Source organism: Panthera leo, chromosome D3, assembly GCF_018350215.1.
Source record: "Panthera leo isolate Ple1 chromosome D3, P.leo_Ple1_pat1.1, whole genome shotgun sequence".
Taxonomy (NCBI): domain Eukaryota; kingdom Metazoa; phylum Chordata; class Mammalia; order Carnivora; family Felidae; genus Panthera; species Panthera leo.
The window spans coordinates 30,696,971-30,713,838 of NC_056690.1; the positions used below are offsets into that span (position 1 = coordinate 30,696,971).

Consider the following 16,868-nt stretch of genomic DNA (forward strand, 5'->3'; position numbering starts at 1 on the left):
TTTCCCATTCCGTTGGTTGCCTTCTAGTTTTGTTGGTTGTTTCCTTTGTTGTGCAGAAGCTTTTTATCTTCATAAGGTCCCAGTAGTTCATTTTTGCTTTTAATTCCCTTGCCTTTGGGGATGTGTCGAGTAAGAGATTGCTACGGCTGAGGTCAGAGAGGTCTTTTTCTGCTTTCTCCTCTAGGGTTTGGATGGTTTCCTGTCTCACATTCAGGTCCTTTATCCATTTTGAGTTTATTTTTGTGAATGGTGTGAGAAAGTGGTCTAGTTTCAACCTTCTGCATGTTGCTGTCCAGTTCTCCCAGCACCATTTGTTAAAGAGACTGTCTTTTTTTCCATTGGATGTTCTTTCCTCCTTTGTCAAAGATGAGTTGGCCATACGTTTGTGGGTCTAGTTCTGGGGTTTCTATTCTATTCCATTGGTCTATGTGTCTGTTTTTGTGCCAATACCATGCTGTCTTGATGATGACAGCTTTGTAGTAGAGGCTAAAGTCTGGGATTGTGATGCCTCCTGCTTTGGTCTTCTTCAAAATTACTTTGGCTATTCGGGGCCTTTTGTGGTTCCATATGAATTTTAGGATTGCTTGTTCTAGTTTCAAGAAGAATGCTGGTGCAATTTTGATTGGGATCGCATTGAATGTGTAGATAGCTTTGGGTAGTATTGACATTTTGACAATATTTATTCTTCCAATCCATGAGCAGGGAATGTTTTTCCATTTCTTTATATCTTCTTCAATTACCTTCATAAGCTTTCTATAGTTTTCAGCATACAGATCTTTTACATCTTTGGTTAGATTTATTCCTAGGTATTTTATGCTCCTTGGTGCAATTGTGAATGGGATCAGTTTCTTTATTTGCCTTTCTGTTGCTTCATTGTTAGTGTATAAGAATGCAACTGATTTCTGTACATTGATTTTGTATCCTGCAACTTTGCTGAATTCATGTATCAGTTCTAGCAGACTTCTGGTGGAGTCTCTCGGATTTTCCATGTATAGTATCATGTCATCTGCAAAAAGTGAAAGCTTGACTTCATCTTTGCCAATTTTGATGCCTTTGATTTCCTTTTGTTGTCTGGCTGCTGATGCTAGAACTTCCAACACTATGTTAAACAACAGCGGTGAGAGTGGGCATCCCTGTCGTGTTCCTGATTTAAGGGAAAAAGCTCTCAGTTTTTCCCCATTGAGGATGATGTTAGCTGTGGGCTTTTCATAAATTGCTTTTATGATCTTTAAGTATGTTCCTTCTATCCCGACTTTCTCAAGGGTTTTTATTAAGAAACGGTGCTGAATTTTGTCAAAGGCCTTTTCTGCATCGATTGACAGGATCATATGGTCATGATGGATGTTTTGGATAGCAGCACACCTCAACAAAGTAGGCTTAGAGGAACCATACCTCGACATAATAAAGGCCACATATGGAAAATGAACAGCTAATATGATCCTAACTGGGGAAAAACTGAGAGAAAAACTTCTTAGATCTTGCTTCTAGTTATCTGCTTCTTCTCATTAGCACTGTTGGTTGTTAATAAATTAATCTTAACATTTATTACATCCTACTTTAATGGAGACCAACTTCTCCTATACAAGTTTATGTGTCTTATCTCTTTTTTTTTCATCCACTGTTCCATTTATCATTTTTGTTTCTTTCTTAACAAACTCCCCAAAGGTTAGATTTCTTTTGTTCACAAATCTGTTAGGAAAAGTGTGGCCAGGACAGCTAGTGTCTGCCCCGCTCAGCTTCAGGTGGGGCAACTGAAAGGTTTGGGGCTAGATCCATTTGAAGACTTGTTCACTAACGTCTGGTTGTTGATGCTGGCTGTTGCCTGGGACTTCAGTTCAGGAGGCAGCAGAAACACTTAAACTGACACACCTAGACCCTCTTTGTGGCCTAGACTTCCTCACTAGATGGGGAGCTAGATTCCAAGTAAGCAGCCTGAGATACAGAGCAAGGCAGAAGCTGTATCGCCTTTTGTCACCTAGGCTTGGAATACACACAGCATCATAGTCACATATTCTGTTCATTAGGAGCAAGTCACTAAGGTTGTTCCATAGTCTTTTTTTTTATTGAATTAATATTTGAAACCTATGGACACCTTTAAAAAGCAGTATAATTTACCCACTGGCCACAAATGTTTGTATTCCTCCCACCTGAAAAATACATTCACTCCCCTCCCCCTACAAGACCTCCTGCAAGTCTCAGTTATCATGGCATCAGGTTCAGGGCTTGAGTCCAAGATCTTACCATCTTAATCAGGTGCACTGGGGATAAGCTGCCTGGGTTATGGTATCTAAAGTATAGCCCCTTGAGTGCAAGGGTTCTCAATATGAGGACTTGAGAACGAAAGAGACAGTTATTGACCACTCACAAATGCAACATTCTAGTCAACTGCTGAAGACTCTCCCATTCAGAAAAAGAAGATGGGAAGCACCCTAGTCCATAAGAGTTTTGAAATATAGCCTGATGCATGCTGTCAGTTCTTAAGTTAAGACTTAGTCCTAACCACGGGAATACTTTCTCCATGTCTCTTCCCTTTCTTTACTCTTTGAGCTCTTGGTTCCTTCCTTTTCATAAGGAATGACCTGTATTTGCAGCTGTTTTTTCATCCTGCTTCCTCCCTGTGGGACTTCTAAGACCCAAAGGCCTCTTTTCATTTTGCACGATTTGGTCTCTTTTGGTCCAAGCTAGCAAATAGTATGTTTGCTACTATAAATCTCTTACCTTTTTTAGTTTTCTATAAATATTACTGGATTTCATGCCGTGTTGTAGCAAAGCGACCCTCCCAAGTCCTTTTGAGATCAGCTTTTCGCTTCAGGTTTCCTGTGAAGCTCTTATATGACAATGCCTTTAAAATTCGTCTACTCTTGGGGCTCCTGGCTGGCTCAGTTGGTAGAGCATGTGACACTTGATCTCTGGGTGCTGAGTTTAAGCCCCATGTCGGGTGTGGAACCTAATTTAAAAAAAAAATCTTATACTCTTAAGATCCCTAAAGAAATTGGAGGCATACCTTACATCTTTCTGTTTTTCTGGTAGCACCCTGTATTTTCTCATAACCCAAAAACCATTTCTTCATGTTAGCATTATTTGACAGTTCCACATGTAGAGAGGCTGTAAATGAGAAACAGATACTTGAACCCAGTAAGTCCTGGTTCCTTTCAGTTGCATAGTCTTTCTTTAGTTTCTCTTTCCTATCCGTTTTACTTTCAGGTATTTTGTAGTATGACTTCCCTTTCCTCCAGTGTCATTTCCTTCACTTGCTTAGAAACCCTTGCTGTCAGCCTCTTCACAGGCCATCAGGCTTCCACTAAGAGTCTCGTGGAGGCCCTTTTTGGGTCTCACTCTTATGCTTTTCTACATCTTTCCAGGTTCCACCTACCTCCTGGTTCAAAGGAAGTTTAGTTTTAGGTTTTTTTCAATAGCAGCACACCGTTTTTAGTATCAGTATCTGTGGTAGTAATTTACTGCTGCATAATAAGCCACCTCAAAGCCTAGTAGTTCAAAACAGCATTTATCTTGTTCGCCAATCTTTAGTTTAGGCAAAGCAGAGTAGGGCAACTCATTTCTTCTTCATTTGGCATCAGCTGGCATAACTGGAAGCTGGAGACTAGAATCATCTAAAGGCTTGTTCATGCACGTGTTTGGCTGTTGAGGCTGGCCTTTGGCTAGGACGTTGGCTAGTCTCAGCTGGGGTATCTACATGAAGACTCACTAGGTAGCCTGGGATTCCTCACAACGTGGTGGCTGGGTTCTAAGGGTGAGCTTCCCTAGAGAAAGAAAGTCAGATGGAAGCTGTATCACATTTTCGAAGCTGGCCTTAAAAATCACAGCAGTTCTGCATATTCTGTTCACTAGAAACCAGTTACTGAAGCCAGCATATATTTAAGGGGCGGGATTTTCACAGAAGTATCAACAAATTTATAAAATGACCACATCCACTCACCTTGTCTTACCAAAATCATATATAATGGATGGAAGACCTTCCCAACTCAGCATCACTGAAACTCCAGCCAGTTTTGTTGTTGTGGTTGTTGTTGTTGTTTAGTATGATCTCTTATTTTCTAGAAAGTAACAAAGGATTACAAGACAACAGTATTGAATTAAAATTTTTTTTGCCTCAAAAAAATATGTGGATTATCCAATTAAAGTTTTATACTGCGAGATGTGATTTCTTAACCTGGAGAATCATTTCTCCTGGGAATGCAGTTTGTAACACCCAAAGTTCAAGAGACCCCAAAAATGAACCACCAGAGTCCAGAGTCAAAGCCAAGCAGCAAGGGTCGTTTTTATTGCAGGTTCGAACCCGGTCCTCTGTGCACTCGTTGCTGGTGACGCTAAGAGGCCCCGAGTGAGGTTTTTACAGCCCTTTTATAGACAGGTACAAACAAGTCATGGGGAAATTAGGAATTTTCCACAGTTACAGGGCCGTAATTGGTTGATATTTAAATTTGAACACTTAGCAGAATTTGATTGGTTCCCACCTTTAGGTCTAACCACAAGTGGGGGTACGGGTATCTTAATGATTGGTCAGGAATACGTGGGCGCACCAAGCAATTGTACAGAAGTGGAACAAGCTGGTTAGACTGGTTAGGTTTTAGTTTCCCGTAACTCAAGCTCTGTACAGAAGCGGAACAAACTGGTTAAGTTTCAGTTCGCCTAGGCCTCTCAAGTTCAAATTAGCATTAAAACATTTGCAGCTCCGAAAAAGGCCGTGGCATTAGAATCATTACTTATAGATTCATGAATTAGAGTCTTATTTTCAGAGTCTTATCTTGGGACGTATTTTTGGACTCGGGCATACATAAGTCAATATGATATTGCTAAAACTTCTTTAAAAATTATGGAGTGTTAAGATGGGGGAAGGGCTAAGAGACTTTCTCCTAAGAGGGGACTTATTTTATGAAAGAAAGATATGAAAGAATGATAGAAAAATAAAAGTATAGAATCAAGTGCAAATGTCGTGTAGTAAAGACAACGATAGCAAAGATCTATTTCAGTAACACCTGATGGCTTTAACTTTGCTCTTGATTTTCTGAGTTGTTTAAGGTTCCACATTCTAAGACAGGTAACATTTTATTGCAAATGAGTTTATTTAAAATTTTGAGTGCCTGGCTGGCTCAGTTACTCTTGATCTTGAGATTGTGAGTTCAAGCCTCACACTGGGCTTAGAGATTACTTAAAATCTGAAAAAAAAAAATTGATAGTTTTGAGTTAGACTCTTTCCACTCCACTTCCAAACTATAGTGTTTTATTCATGCAGGCTGATGTCCTTACAACAGAACTGGAAACTACATCTTCAAAATGTCTACACCTGGATGCAAAAAATCAAATTCTTCAACAAGAGTTATTATCAATGAAAGCTTTCAAAGAAGAACGTGAAAAACTAGAGAGCAATAACAAGAAGTTAAAACAAGAAGTAGTAAAATTGAAACAATTTATGGAAATGAATATGGTAGAACGCAGTCAAGTGGAACAGTATAAATGGGAGATTGAAGAAAGAGCACGACTGGACATAGTAGAAAAATTACACGAAGTCAACCTGTTTTTACAGGTTAATTGATTGATCTGTAATGTGCTTTCATTCATTTCACTGCAAATTACATCTTGGATAGATGTACTGTATGGGTTTCCTCTACTTGCTTTATGGTAATTTGTAGATTTCTGGAGGCATTTGTTCCTCCCTTTAAAGATTTCAGTTTTCATCACTGATCCTACTAAATCGAGAGGAAAAGAAAAAATGATGATTTAAACAACTAGTCTCACTATTAAGAGGAAAAGAAAAATTATGATTTAAAAATTGCACTGTACTTGGATTATTCTTAAGTTTATTGTTGAGTTTTAAAATTTTGTCATTGATTCTATTATTTGAATTATCAGATTGCGTGAATACTAATACAAGAATGATTGAACTTTAATTTTATAAATCATTTAATTCAGTTGACATTGATGATAAATATTTTACACTTGAGCTTTTTTTTTCATTTAAAATTGCTCTCTGAATCATTGACTCAGAACTAAAGGAAACAGGTATAATTAATTATTCAGATTATAGCTATTTTAAAACTATCCCGTGAATTTGCTTTAGGCACAAGCAGCAGCTCAAGAAAACTTGGACCAGTTAAGAGAAAATGCTCATGCTTCAACGAGAAGTCAAATGGAACTTAGAATTAAAGATCTGGAATCTCAGGTCTCTACAATGAAGACGTCTCAAGAAGATTCTACTAAAACAGAGTTGGAAACCTACAGGCAACTCTACCTAGAAGAATTAAAAGTTAGAAAGTCCTTGAAAAATAAGCTGAACAGGTAAGCCAAAACAGAATCACAGACAAGAAATTTAGCTTATTAATTTACCTCTAAAGCATAATTTCTGTGGAGCTAAGTTCATGAGATGAGTAGGAAGTGAAAGCCAACTAGATCGTGTAATTTTAGAAAATGATGTTTCTAAGTGAACTTACCTTTGAAATGTTAGTCCAGGACAGTTTGCATCCCTCCTCTTCTTTTTGGTTTTACAGGACCTCTTCTCCCACCCACCCCTGCACCCCCTGCCCTGTATATTTTCCAATGATCGGATCTGCTAGTCTTTAAGTGCATTGTTTGAAGCTTTCTCATTTAGAAGCATATTATTATAAAATTGCTTGTCAGAAGTACACTAAATAGAAATGTCGATGAGTTCATTTTTGGAAGATGACATCCTTAACCTAAAAGGTCAAGTACTACTACTACTCATCCTGGCAGCTTGGTACATTTATTCTCTTGATTGTGAACTTTGGTATTATTACTAGAGTGGGCCTTGAGACAAACTATCCTTTATGGTTTTTCTACTTTACATAATGGCACACATGCGAAATTCAGAAAGACTCACACGGGGCTGAAGGGGAGTATAGTTCCCAAAGTGGCTAAAAAGAACACCATGGTGGGAGGGAGGTATGTGGAAGGCTGAAGACAGAAAGGGCAGATTCTGCCTCCAGTGCCTTGGTAACTGTTATAAGCTAATTGCCTCTGTAGCTGTTTTAGTTCTTTCTGATCACACCTCTGCCATCTACTATCTCCCCTAGAGCTTGTTGGTCTCACTGATTCCTCGGTGTCAAATGCTCAGTTTCTTTGAGATAGTAAGTGAAATGTACAAGAGTGGTGAAAGCAAACGCTTGAAAATGTCTTTGAGGGATGGTTTATTTTTATATCTGTAAACAGGCTTACTAAATATAAGTATGTATATATACTGGCATCCTGAAGGATCCTGTCAGTACAGCCATTCCAGAAGACAGCAAGTATTATTCGTTAAGCCATGTACATCACTGATAGCCACTTCTCTCCCTTCCCTAATTTGAATTGTTAGTTAGAGATCCCCCTGGAAACACAAATATTTCTTTAGAACGATTTTAAAAGTATAATTTTAGATAGTAGGTGTGCTCTGTCACATGTTCAGTGTTAAAACACTGTTCAATGGCAAATGCTATTTACTATTATGGAAACTTAAAAAGATGTAAGTCATTTAGGAATGATTTAGGGAAAAAGAAAATGTATTTGTGTTTTTTAATCTTCGCAGGACTAACGAGAGACTGTCAGAGAGCAATACAAAACTTCTTGCGGAGAGACAGCAGCATCAAACTTTACTCAGGACTCTTACTATGAGCTCAGGCCTGGAAACACCTTATTGTGGACATTTTGAAAATAATTCAGTGCTCAATGGAAACCTTACTCCAAGAGGAAACTTAGTGATTCCTACCTTAAACCCACGGCCGTCATATGCCTACTGGGAGACTTCCTTGTGGAAGGTTAGTTATATTATCTGTTTTACTTTGGGTTTCAGATATCTGATATAATTGTTGCTTTTAATTTGGTGAAATTCTGAGTTGTTTAAGTAACTAATACATACGAAGTAAAAGTCATAATTATCTGTGCTAAGAAAGAACTGAGGTAAATTTTATATCTATATCTATACACACACACACACACACACACATATATATATATATATATATATATATATATATATATATATATATATATGTATATATATATATATATGTTAGTCCCTTGATCTCTCATTTCCAAGAGATACTTATTTTTATTTTATTTTAGCGAGAGAATGAGTGAGTGCATGCAGGGGAGGGGCAAAAGGAGAGGGAGAAAGAGAATCCTAAGCAGGTTTCATGCTCAGCACAGAGCCCAATGTGGGGCTCAGTCTCAAAACCATGAGATCATGACCTGAATCAAAATCAAGATTTGGACACTGAAAACAACTGAGCCACCTAGGTGCGCCACAAGAGACACCTTGTATTAACTGTATTCAATAAATATAACCAAACTGACCCATGTTAAGTTTCTTGAAAAGCTTTCATTTACATTTGATTTTAGAAAGTAAATGTTATTGCCTGCTGACCACAGGTACACTTAGATGCTTGAACTTATTTTCAGTTGGCAGTGGTTCATAAACATTTGAAGGTTTTGCTATCATCCAGTTTTTGCACCCCTGTATGTCAGTGAATGATCGTCCTCCAAACACTTAACGACATATGAATGTTTACTATTTAAAAGAATCCAAGGGGGTGCCTGGGTGGCTCAGTCATTTCAGCGTCTAACTCTTGATCTCAGCTCAGGTTTTGATCTCAGGGTCATGAGTTCAAGTCCTGCATTGGGTTCTACACTGAGCATGGAGGCTACTTTAAAAAAAAAAAAAAAAAAGAATCCACGGTAAGTCCTTTTTATGAATTAAATCAACTTGTAACACTAAAAAGGTTAATTTCTCTTTTAAGTTAAATTTTTGCTATTTTCTAACATGAGAATGCATCTTTAATTGCTTTCTTACTTATGGCACTCTTTTTTCTTTTTCCTTTTTTTTTGACTTATAGCACCTTTGTTTCAATTTTTATAAAATATCTTGCTGAGCGATTGTAGAGCATTTTATAAATAGCTAAATCAAGCAAATATTTGAATTTTTAAAATGAAGCTTTTATTTCTTCAAATGAGTTCTTTGCCCCTTTCTCTTTTCTTTTTCTGGAACCCCTTGAAAGCAAGTATTATTACACTGGATGTTGTCCCACAGGTCCTTTAACCCAGCCTCATTTTTAAAGTTCTTTTTTCCTTTTGTTTTCCAGCTTGGATGATTTCTACTACCCTGTCTTGCAAATTGTTGATCTGTTCTTCTGCATCTTCTTATCTGCTGTTGATTCCCTCTAGTGTATTTGTCATTTCTGTTATTGTATCCTTCAGCTCTGATTGGTTCTTTTTTATATTTTCTATCTCTTTGTTGATGTTATCACTGGATCTATTCATTCTCCTCCCAAGTTCACTGAGCATCTTTATGACCTTTCCCTTGAACTCTTTATGAGGTACATCACCTACCTCTGTTTCACTTAGTGTTTTTTTTTCGTAGGTTTTGTCATGTTCTTTCATTTGGAAGGTATTCCTCTGTGTCCTCAGTTTGTCTGACTTTCTATGTTTGTTTCTAAAATGGTTTCTTTCAATTTTTTCTCTCTTTTGAGTGGGCGTTGCTTTTGAACAATGTACATTGGTTATGAAGCCAAGGAAGAAGAGAATGTTTCTGTAAGTGTTGTCTAGTCATTTTTCTTGGTGGAGCTGTGACAGGTGACACTGGGTAGGCGACAAGTAACACTGCTCTTCTCTTTCTAAATTCAGAACACAGGAGACAGGGAGATGGAGAGAAACTTAGTAGCTTTATTACTAATACACACTAACAAATTGGAGGATATGATTTAGGTTATGTTAGCCGCATTGGGCTTCCTCCCAAATTAGGCACTTCCCCACACAGTTGTAAATTGAGGAAACAAATGCTTGACACCCACCCTGGGGGCAGGGTGCTTACCACAGAGCTGAGAGCTGACCCAAATTCATGTTACTGTGGGCAGGCACATCTTTTCAAAGAGGAGATTCAGAAACACATAAGCACTGCTTAGCTCCTTCTCCCAAATTCACCCATTAGGTAAGTCTCCCTTCCTGTCGGGAGGGAGAGAGAGATAAGTCCAAATGTGAGAAGTGAAGGTTCACCTATTATTTCTGACTGGATTTAAATTATAAATAAAGTGAATTGTGTCTTTTGTACATACCAACTAATAATGAGAGGTTAGACAGAAGCATGCTAGATGGGAAAGAGAAATCTGTGTTGGGTTTTAAATTTTGCTATAAATAACCACACAATGGGTTCACTCATTTGTTGACTGATTTTGATAAACCAAATTTTCTTTGGAAGAAATAAATCATTCTTTCAGGAAGAATTTCCTCAGTTTCAGCTTGCTTGCTTCACCTAAAGATTTTCTCTCTCAAGTTCTCTGTCCTGTGGTTTAAAAAAGTTGTGCTTAAAAATTGACTGCTACTAAAAGGAGTTAACATAATTTCTGTTCCTTTATTTTTATTCATGACTTTAAAATTTGTAATTTAGTTAGAGAGCTACTATTCTGTACCTCATACCTAAACATTATTGAGCCACATGACAAAGTTTTATGTATTCATTTTCTCTGAGTTATACTTAAAATATACGTATTTTTCCTGACTATGAGGAAGTAACTGGCATAGAACTCTAGGCTTGATAAGACCAGAAGTGTATTTCTGATCTGCATCTAGTTGGTTTCATGACCGCAGATAAAGTACACTCTCTCTGAGCCCTTTTTGTCTATTACGCAAAATTCGGGATTTTGACTAAATTAGTGACTTTTATACCTTCAAAATAATTTTTTTTCAAAGAATAGAACATATTTTTTTTTTTTGCATTAAACTGTATTGTGTAAAACAGAGAGAAGTAGAGCTGTCTAACTAAAGGAGAGATGGAGACTATGGCTGTGACTTCCTTGTCCCTCAATCCTGCGGTGTCTCCAACCGAACCTTAGATTTCTAAGGGCCATATTTGAATGCTAACAGTTAATGAGAAAATCCTTCTAATTAAAAATTCTTTAAAAATGTTCTTTGAATTAAAATTTGCTGATATATAGTTTTTCTGTGTATAATTTTCTCACCCTCTTATATTTCTGATAAATGGAAAGGTATATATAAAAGTACACATGGGTCCTTATTCATGGACTTGAAAGCTATTTTCACCATCGAAACACAGTTTTTACCTAGAAATAAGCATAAAGGTCACAGAGGTACCTATTTAGGAAAAGAACTTTTGGGGAAAAGATGCAACATTACCTTGGTAGTTCCTTAAGTCATGTCATGTAAAAAACGTGGTTTATATTTTATATCGTATTTATTAATGGTAACATAAAATTGTTTGAATAAAGCCTACCCCCATCATCTGGTATTGAGTTATTAATTTTATAAGTCTGGTATAGTAATGTTGTCCCATTCATTTTATAAGGCCTGAATATAATGCTATTGTCAAAGATGTTATGGTTCCTCAAAAACTTAAAAATAGATATTCATTAATTCCACTACTGCGTATTTACCCAAAGAAAATGAAAACACTAATTTGAAAAGTTGTGTGCATCCCTACGTTTATTGAAACATTGTTTGCAATAACCAAAATATGGAAGCAACCTAAGTGTCCATCGATAGATGAATGGATAAAGAAGATGTGTAATATGTATACAATGAAATATACCTCAGCTATCAAAAAGAATGAGATCTTGCCATTTGTGACAACACTGATAGACCTAGAGGATATTATGCTAGGTGAAATAAATTGGAGAAAGACAAATAAATACCATCCGATTTCACTTACATGTGGAATATAAAAAAACCAAACAAGTCAACGAACAGAATCATAACTACAGAGGACACACTGGTGGTTGGTAGAGGGGAGGTGGGTAGAGTGTAAGGACAAAATAGGTGAAGAGGAGGAAGAGGTATAAATTCCAGTTATAAAATAGATAAGTCATAGGAATGAAGAATACAGCATATGAAGTATCGTCAATAATAGTGTATTAATGTTGTATGGTGACAGAGGGTAACTACACGTACGGTAGTGAGCATAGCATAGTGTCTACAATTGTCCAATCTGAATTTGTATACTGAAGCTAGTGTAACATTGTCTGTCAACTATACTTCAATTAAAAAAAGGTATTAGGGAAAACAGTCTCTGAAAATATTGGGAAACATGTCAGCCAAAACATTTGTCCTCACACCTAAATTTGTAAAGACATTGGAATCCTTATCACCAGTGTTGATTATGTTCAGTACACTATTTTGGAGCCCGTTTGGGGCATTCAGGGAGAGGCTACCTTGTATAAGAAAGATCTAAATAAGAACATTCTAGATAGGAACAGTTGTAATATACAGTTGACCCTTGACCAACATGGTTTCGAACTGTGCGGGCCTACTTTACTTACACATGGATTATTTTTGGATACTGTATAGTACTGTAAGTGTATTTCCTCTTCCTTCTGTTTTTCTCAATGTCATTTTTGTGCCCTGGCTTATTCTACTGTACAAAACATGTACGGATCGACTGTTTATGTTACCGGTAAGGCTTCCAGTCAACAGTAGGCTATTAGTAATTAAGTTTCGGGGGGATGAAAAATTATATGCAGGTTTTTGACCGTACCCCAACCCCTGTGTTATTCAAGGGTCACCTGTAGTTGGAAATATTCGTACACATTTCATAAGTAAGTAGATAACCATAACTTTAATAAGTCAAGTATTTCCAAACTTGGTCCTAATTTGGAGAAAAGGAACAAAGTTACAATTGAAAATTGTGTACTGTTTTCCTTATCTCTAATTGAGAAAGTTATAAATCAGATGCTAAGTTTGAAAACTGTTGTAACCCTCTATTTTTCCTTTCTTCAAAGAGATTTTCTGAAATCTTTGTGTGCATATGAAAAGAAATGTGTTTTAGTCATAATACAGATAGCAAAATATTATTACTCAATTTTTTGCCAGTAGAATTTCCACATGACAGTATGACAGTCCCACTTTCTTCATTTTATATGTATTTAAGAGTCAGTCCTGAAAAATTAATAGCAAAAGCATTCCTTCAAATTTTGTTTTTCTAAAAGTGAAAGAATGGAAAGCCCATTTTAAGGAACAATTCATTAAGGTAAAAAACTGATTCAACTTTCATAAATGGCAGATTTTCTAATCATTTCCAAGTAATAATTCAGTATACAATATGATTCTTGTTTAAACTTTTTTGTACCAGTAAGATCAAACATCACCTTTCAGAGATTATACACATTCAATAGATCAATATTAATTGTGCTTTTTATCAGATTCACTTAAATAGCATTATATATGTATATATAATATACACATATTATATATACGTATATATATATATACATATATACGTGTGTGTGTGTGTGTGTATGTATGTATGTATCTGTTCTCAATTATCTAAAACTAACATAAAATAGGTAGGAATTTATTTTATTCATGTGATTGTCTTTCTATGTAAGCAATCCCTAACTTTGGTTTAATCTCTACAAGTATTGTTTCAAGACCACATGTCGTAAGCTATATATAATTCGTACAATGTCTTTTGTTTACCTTACACATTCTAAATAATATTTGACTTATTTCAGGGGCGCCTGGGTGGCGCAGTCGGTTGAGCGTCCGACTTCAGCCAGGTCACGATCTCGCGGTCCGTGAGTTCGAGCCCCGCGTCAGGCTCTGGGCTGATGGCTCGGAGCCTGGAGCCTGTTTCTGATTCTGTGTCTCCCTTTCTCTCTGTCCCTCCCCCGTTCATGCTCTGTCTCTCTCTGTCCCCAAAATAAATAAAAACGTTGAAAAAAAAATAATATTTGACTTATTTCAGATGCAGCAGGAGTTGGAGAAAGGAGTAACCAGAGCACTAGAAGAAGGTATGTTTCCAAAAATGTATGAAGTTAGATATCATTGATTTCTGAAATAAACTATAAATAGTAAATGGCATCCCTTTCCATTGTTTGGATAATGGATACCGCATTCACATTTTTTTTTGTACATATCTAATAAAAAATGTAAAAGCATGAGCATAATGAAGAACACACTTCTTCCTCATTTAGTCCTCATGTTTCATAGCTCTTTTAAAGTCTCCCAAAAGTCTAGGGGCACCCAGGTGGCTCAGTCGGTTGGGCGACTGATTTCAGCTCAGGTGGGTTCAGACCCTACAGAGGGCTCTGTGCTGAAAGCTCAGAGCCTGGAGCCTGCTTCAGATTCTGTGTCTCCCTCTCTCTGTGCCCCTTCCCGCTTGTGGTTTGCCTCTCTCTCAAAAATAAATAAACGTTAAAGAAGTTTTTTCAATCTCCCTAAGTCTATATATCTGTTATTATTTCTGGCGATAATCTTCCTTCACTGGTGCCATCCCTATGGAACTGTCAACCTGCACAAGTCTCAGAAAAGGTGTGCTTTATCAAATTGTTGTTTCCGCTAGTGATAGAAGACCCAAAAAGCCAAAGTCGTCTTAGTAATGCTTGATTAAGTAATTAGAGGTCATATAGCTGTCACTTGACAGGTAACAGGTTTCAATCTTCACTCATTGACTTTGTCGTTGCTTTTGCCCTTGCGTAAAACTTCAAATTCCTTAGCATGGAATGAAAACAGCCAAATCAGTTTGCTTCTTGCCAGATTATTCAGCCTTGTCTCACTATTTGCCCTACTCTGCTGCTTTGCTCTAGCACCTTCTCAAACTAAACTACTCATAATTGCACAAGTGTTCTTCCTCACATCTAGCTCTTTGTATGTGCTTCTTCCCTCTACCTAGCATACTATTTCCTTGTCCTTCAGGTGTCAGCTTACATATCACCTTCACCAAAAAGCAGACAATATTGACACAAAACTGGGATGTCCCTTCTGTATGTTCCAGTAGTGCTGTGTTTTATACCTGTCACTTACATCTGTATATCAAGGAAGGTCCTGTTCAGAAATGTTGGGAAATGCCTGTTTGATTTTTCAGTTTATAGTTTATGATTGTTCAGGGTGGACTGTGTCCTCATCTTGTGATTTCACCTTGTAATGAAAAAACCAGAAACTCTGATATTTATCCACAATAGCAATTAATTCAGTGTGCAACCCTGAGCAAAATATATTTAATACTAATCTTGGGTTTCATATTGCCGTTGTACGTAGTTATTTTTCAATTTTCTTAACACCTTTTCATAAAGGCCCCAACTTTCTTTTTTTCTTTTTCTTTCCTTTCCTTTATTTTTTTAAGGACTTGTAGTGAAAAGCATTTTGGAGAAAGAAGATAATTCTTTCTTTTCCTTTTCAGCTGCTACCGAAGTTGAACGAGGATCCTGTAGAACTCCTTTAGTATCTACTGATGATTCAATTATAAATCAAGATCCAGTATGGAAAGCGTCACGAGAATATGTACAGATTTTGAACAAAAATTATATGATTTGAAAAATAAATAGAAAAAATTTACTGGATGCTTACAAAACATTTTCATTGTTTCCCAATTGAACACACTATATGGCAAAATCTTGATTAAAGGAAAATGTTTTTGTGTTACATGTGTGTAATGAAAATCTGTATAATATTTTAAACTATGTTTCTTGGCATCTCATTAACTTTTAAGCACATTTTGTACGTGGAAACCAGCACTAGAGGGTTTGACATACATCAGACTGTTCCACTCCCTGCTGTTTGAACAGCACCCAAACAACGAAGTTGTCATTAATACTTCAGTAGTGTTCATGGATGGCTTTTTTGTATTTTCCAATTTTTATCACTATATGTGGGCCTAAAGATTTAGACGTTAGTTTGATGTATTCCTGCTATGGCTATTGCCAATGTTTGTACATATTACAATTTTTTATAGTGCCATAAAACCTATTTATAATTTTACTTGTCAACACTGATTCATAGCTCTTTCCACATAGAGAAGTAAGATTTGCCTAAGGCTTTTCACCTTTTCATTTATTTATTTAGTTAGTTATTTTTGATTTGCTTTTTGGAAACAAAGTTAGAGAAAAGAAAAAATAGAGAAACAAACAAACAAAAAAAGAACTTCCCCCCCTCCCCGCCCCAGAGCCATTTGCAAGTAAATTGCTAATGGGATGCCTGATTCCTGTAGCATTTAAATCCTACAAGTCAGTACATTCCACATAACTACCATACAACCTTCACAATCAGAGCATTAACTCTAATACACTTGTCCCTTGAACAATGGGGTTAAGGGCTCTGACCCCTGCCCCCCACAGTCAAAAAGCCATGAACAACTTTTGACCCCCAAAGACTTAACCACTGCTACTACCAATGATCTTTTGTATATGATATGTATCGTACTATAATCTTAAAATAAAGCTACAGAAAAAAAATACCATGAAGAAATTTATAAAAGAAAATACATTTCCAGTACTGAAAAAAAATCTGTATGTAGTCAGTGCACCCATTAAAACTCTTTTGTTCAAGGGTTCAGTATAATTCTATCATTTATTCCTCATAATTCTTTTTAAGTTTGCTCACTTATCTGTAGTATACGCAATACCAAGGAAGGTCCTGTTCAGAGCCATGTATTGAATTCAGTTGTGTGTCTTAGTCTCTTTCACTCTAGAACAGTTCCTTTGTCTTTCCTTGACTTTCATGACTTTTAACCTTTTGACGAGTAAATTCCAGTAATGTGGAATGTCTTTCAATGTGGATTTTTCTTAGGTTTCCTTACGGTAAAATTCAGATCATACATTTTTAGCAAGAGTATCGCTACAACCTACTCTTTTCATTGCATCCTATCATGTGACCTACAATTTTGATTTGTCCCAATACTGGTGATGTTAATGTTGGCCACCAGAGGTAGTATCTGCCAGGTTTCTCGCCTGGAATGTTAACTTTCCGCTTTCCAATTATTTAGTATTTTGTGGGGAAGTACTTTGAGACATGTACATATCTCCTTTCTCAGACCCTGGGCCAGGCCACCTCTTCTGCAGATGGTTTGCCCCCCTGCAGGTTCTGAAAACCCACGCTGGGCTATTCTTCCCCTGTGCAGATGCCTCCCCACCCTG

At 36.9% G+C, this 16,868-nt stretch overlaps 1 protein-coding gene and 1 long non-coding RNA gene across 2 annotated transcripts in view; one reads left to right on the top strand and one right to left on the bottom strand.

The window, feature by feature from the left end:
• The window catches only part of ANKRD30B (ankyrin repeat domain 30B), a 106,394-nt gene extending 91,098 nt beyond the window's left edge, over nt 1-15,296 (top strand). The window contains exons 16-20 of the mRNA XM_042909677.1: nt 5,255-5,545; nt 6,080-6,297; nt 7,541-7,769; nt 13,703-13,748; nt 15,137-15,296. Of these exons, the coding sequence (XP_042765611.1) occupies nt 5,255-5,545; nt 6,080-6,297; nt 7,541-7,769; nt 13,703-13,748; nt 15,137-15,270 (918 nt within the window). The 3' untranslated portion in view covers nt 15,271-15,296. The remainder of the gene's footprint in view (nt 1-5,254; nt 5,546-6,079; nt 6,298-7,540; nt 7,770-13,702; nt 13,749-15,136) is intronic.
• LOC122203394 lies at nt 9,090-10,083 on the bottom strand. The gene is made up of 3 exons (XR_006195153.1): nt 10,062-10,083; nt 9,821-9,951; nt 9,090-9,623 (listed from the first exon to the last, which is right to left on the bottom strand). It is a non-coding gene; the product is annotated as an uncharacterized LOC122203394 (long non-coding RNA).
• Nucleotides 15,297-16,868: the final 1,572 nt, after the last annotated feature.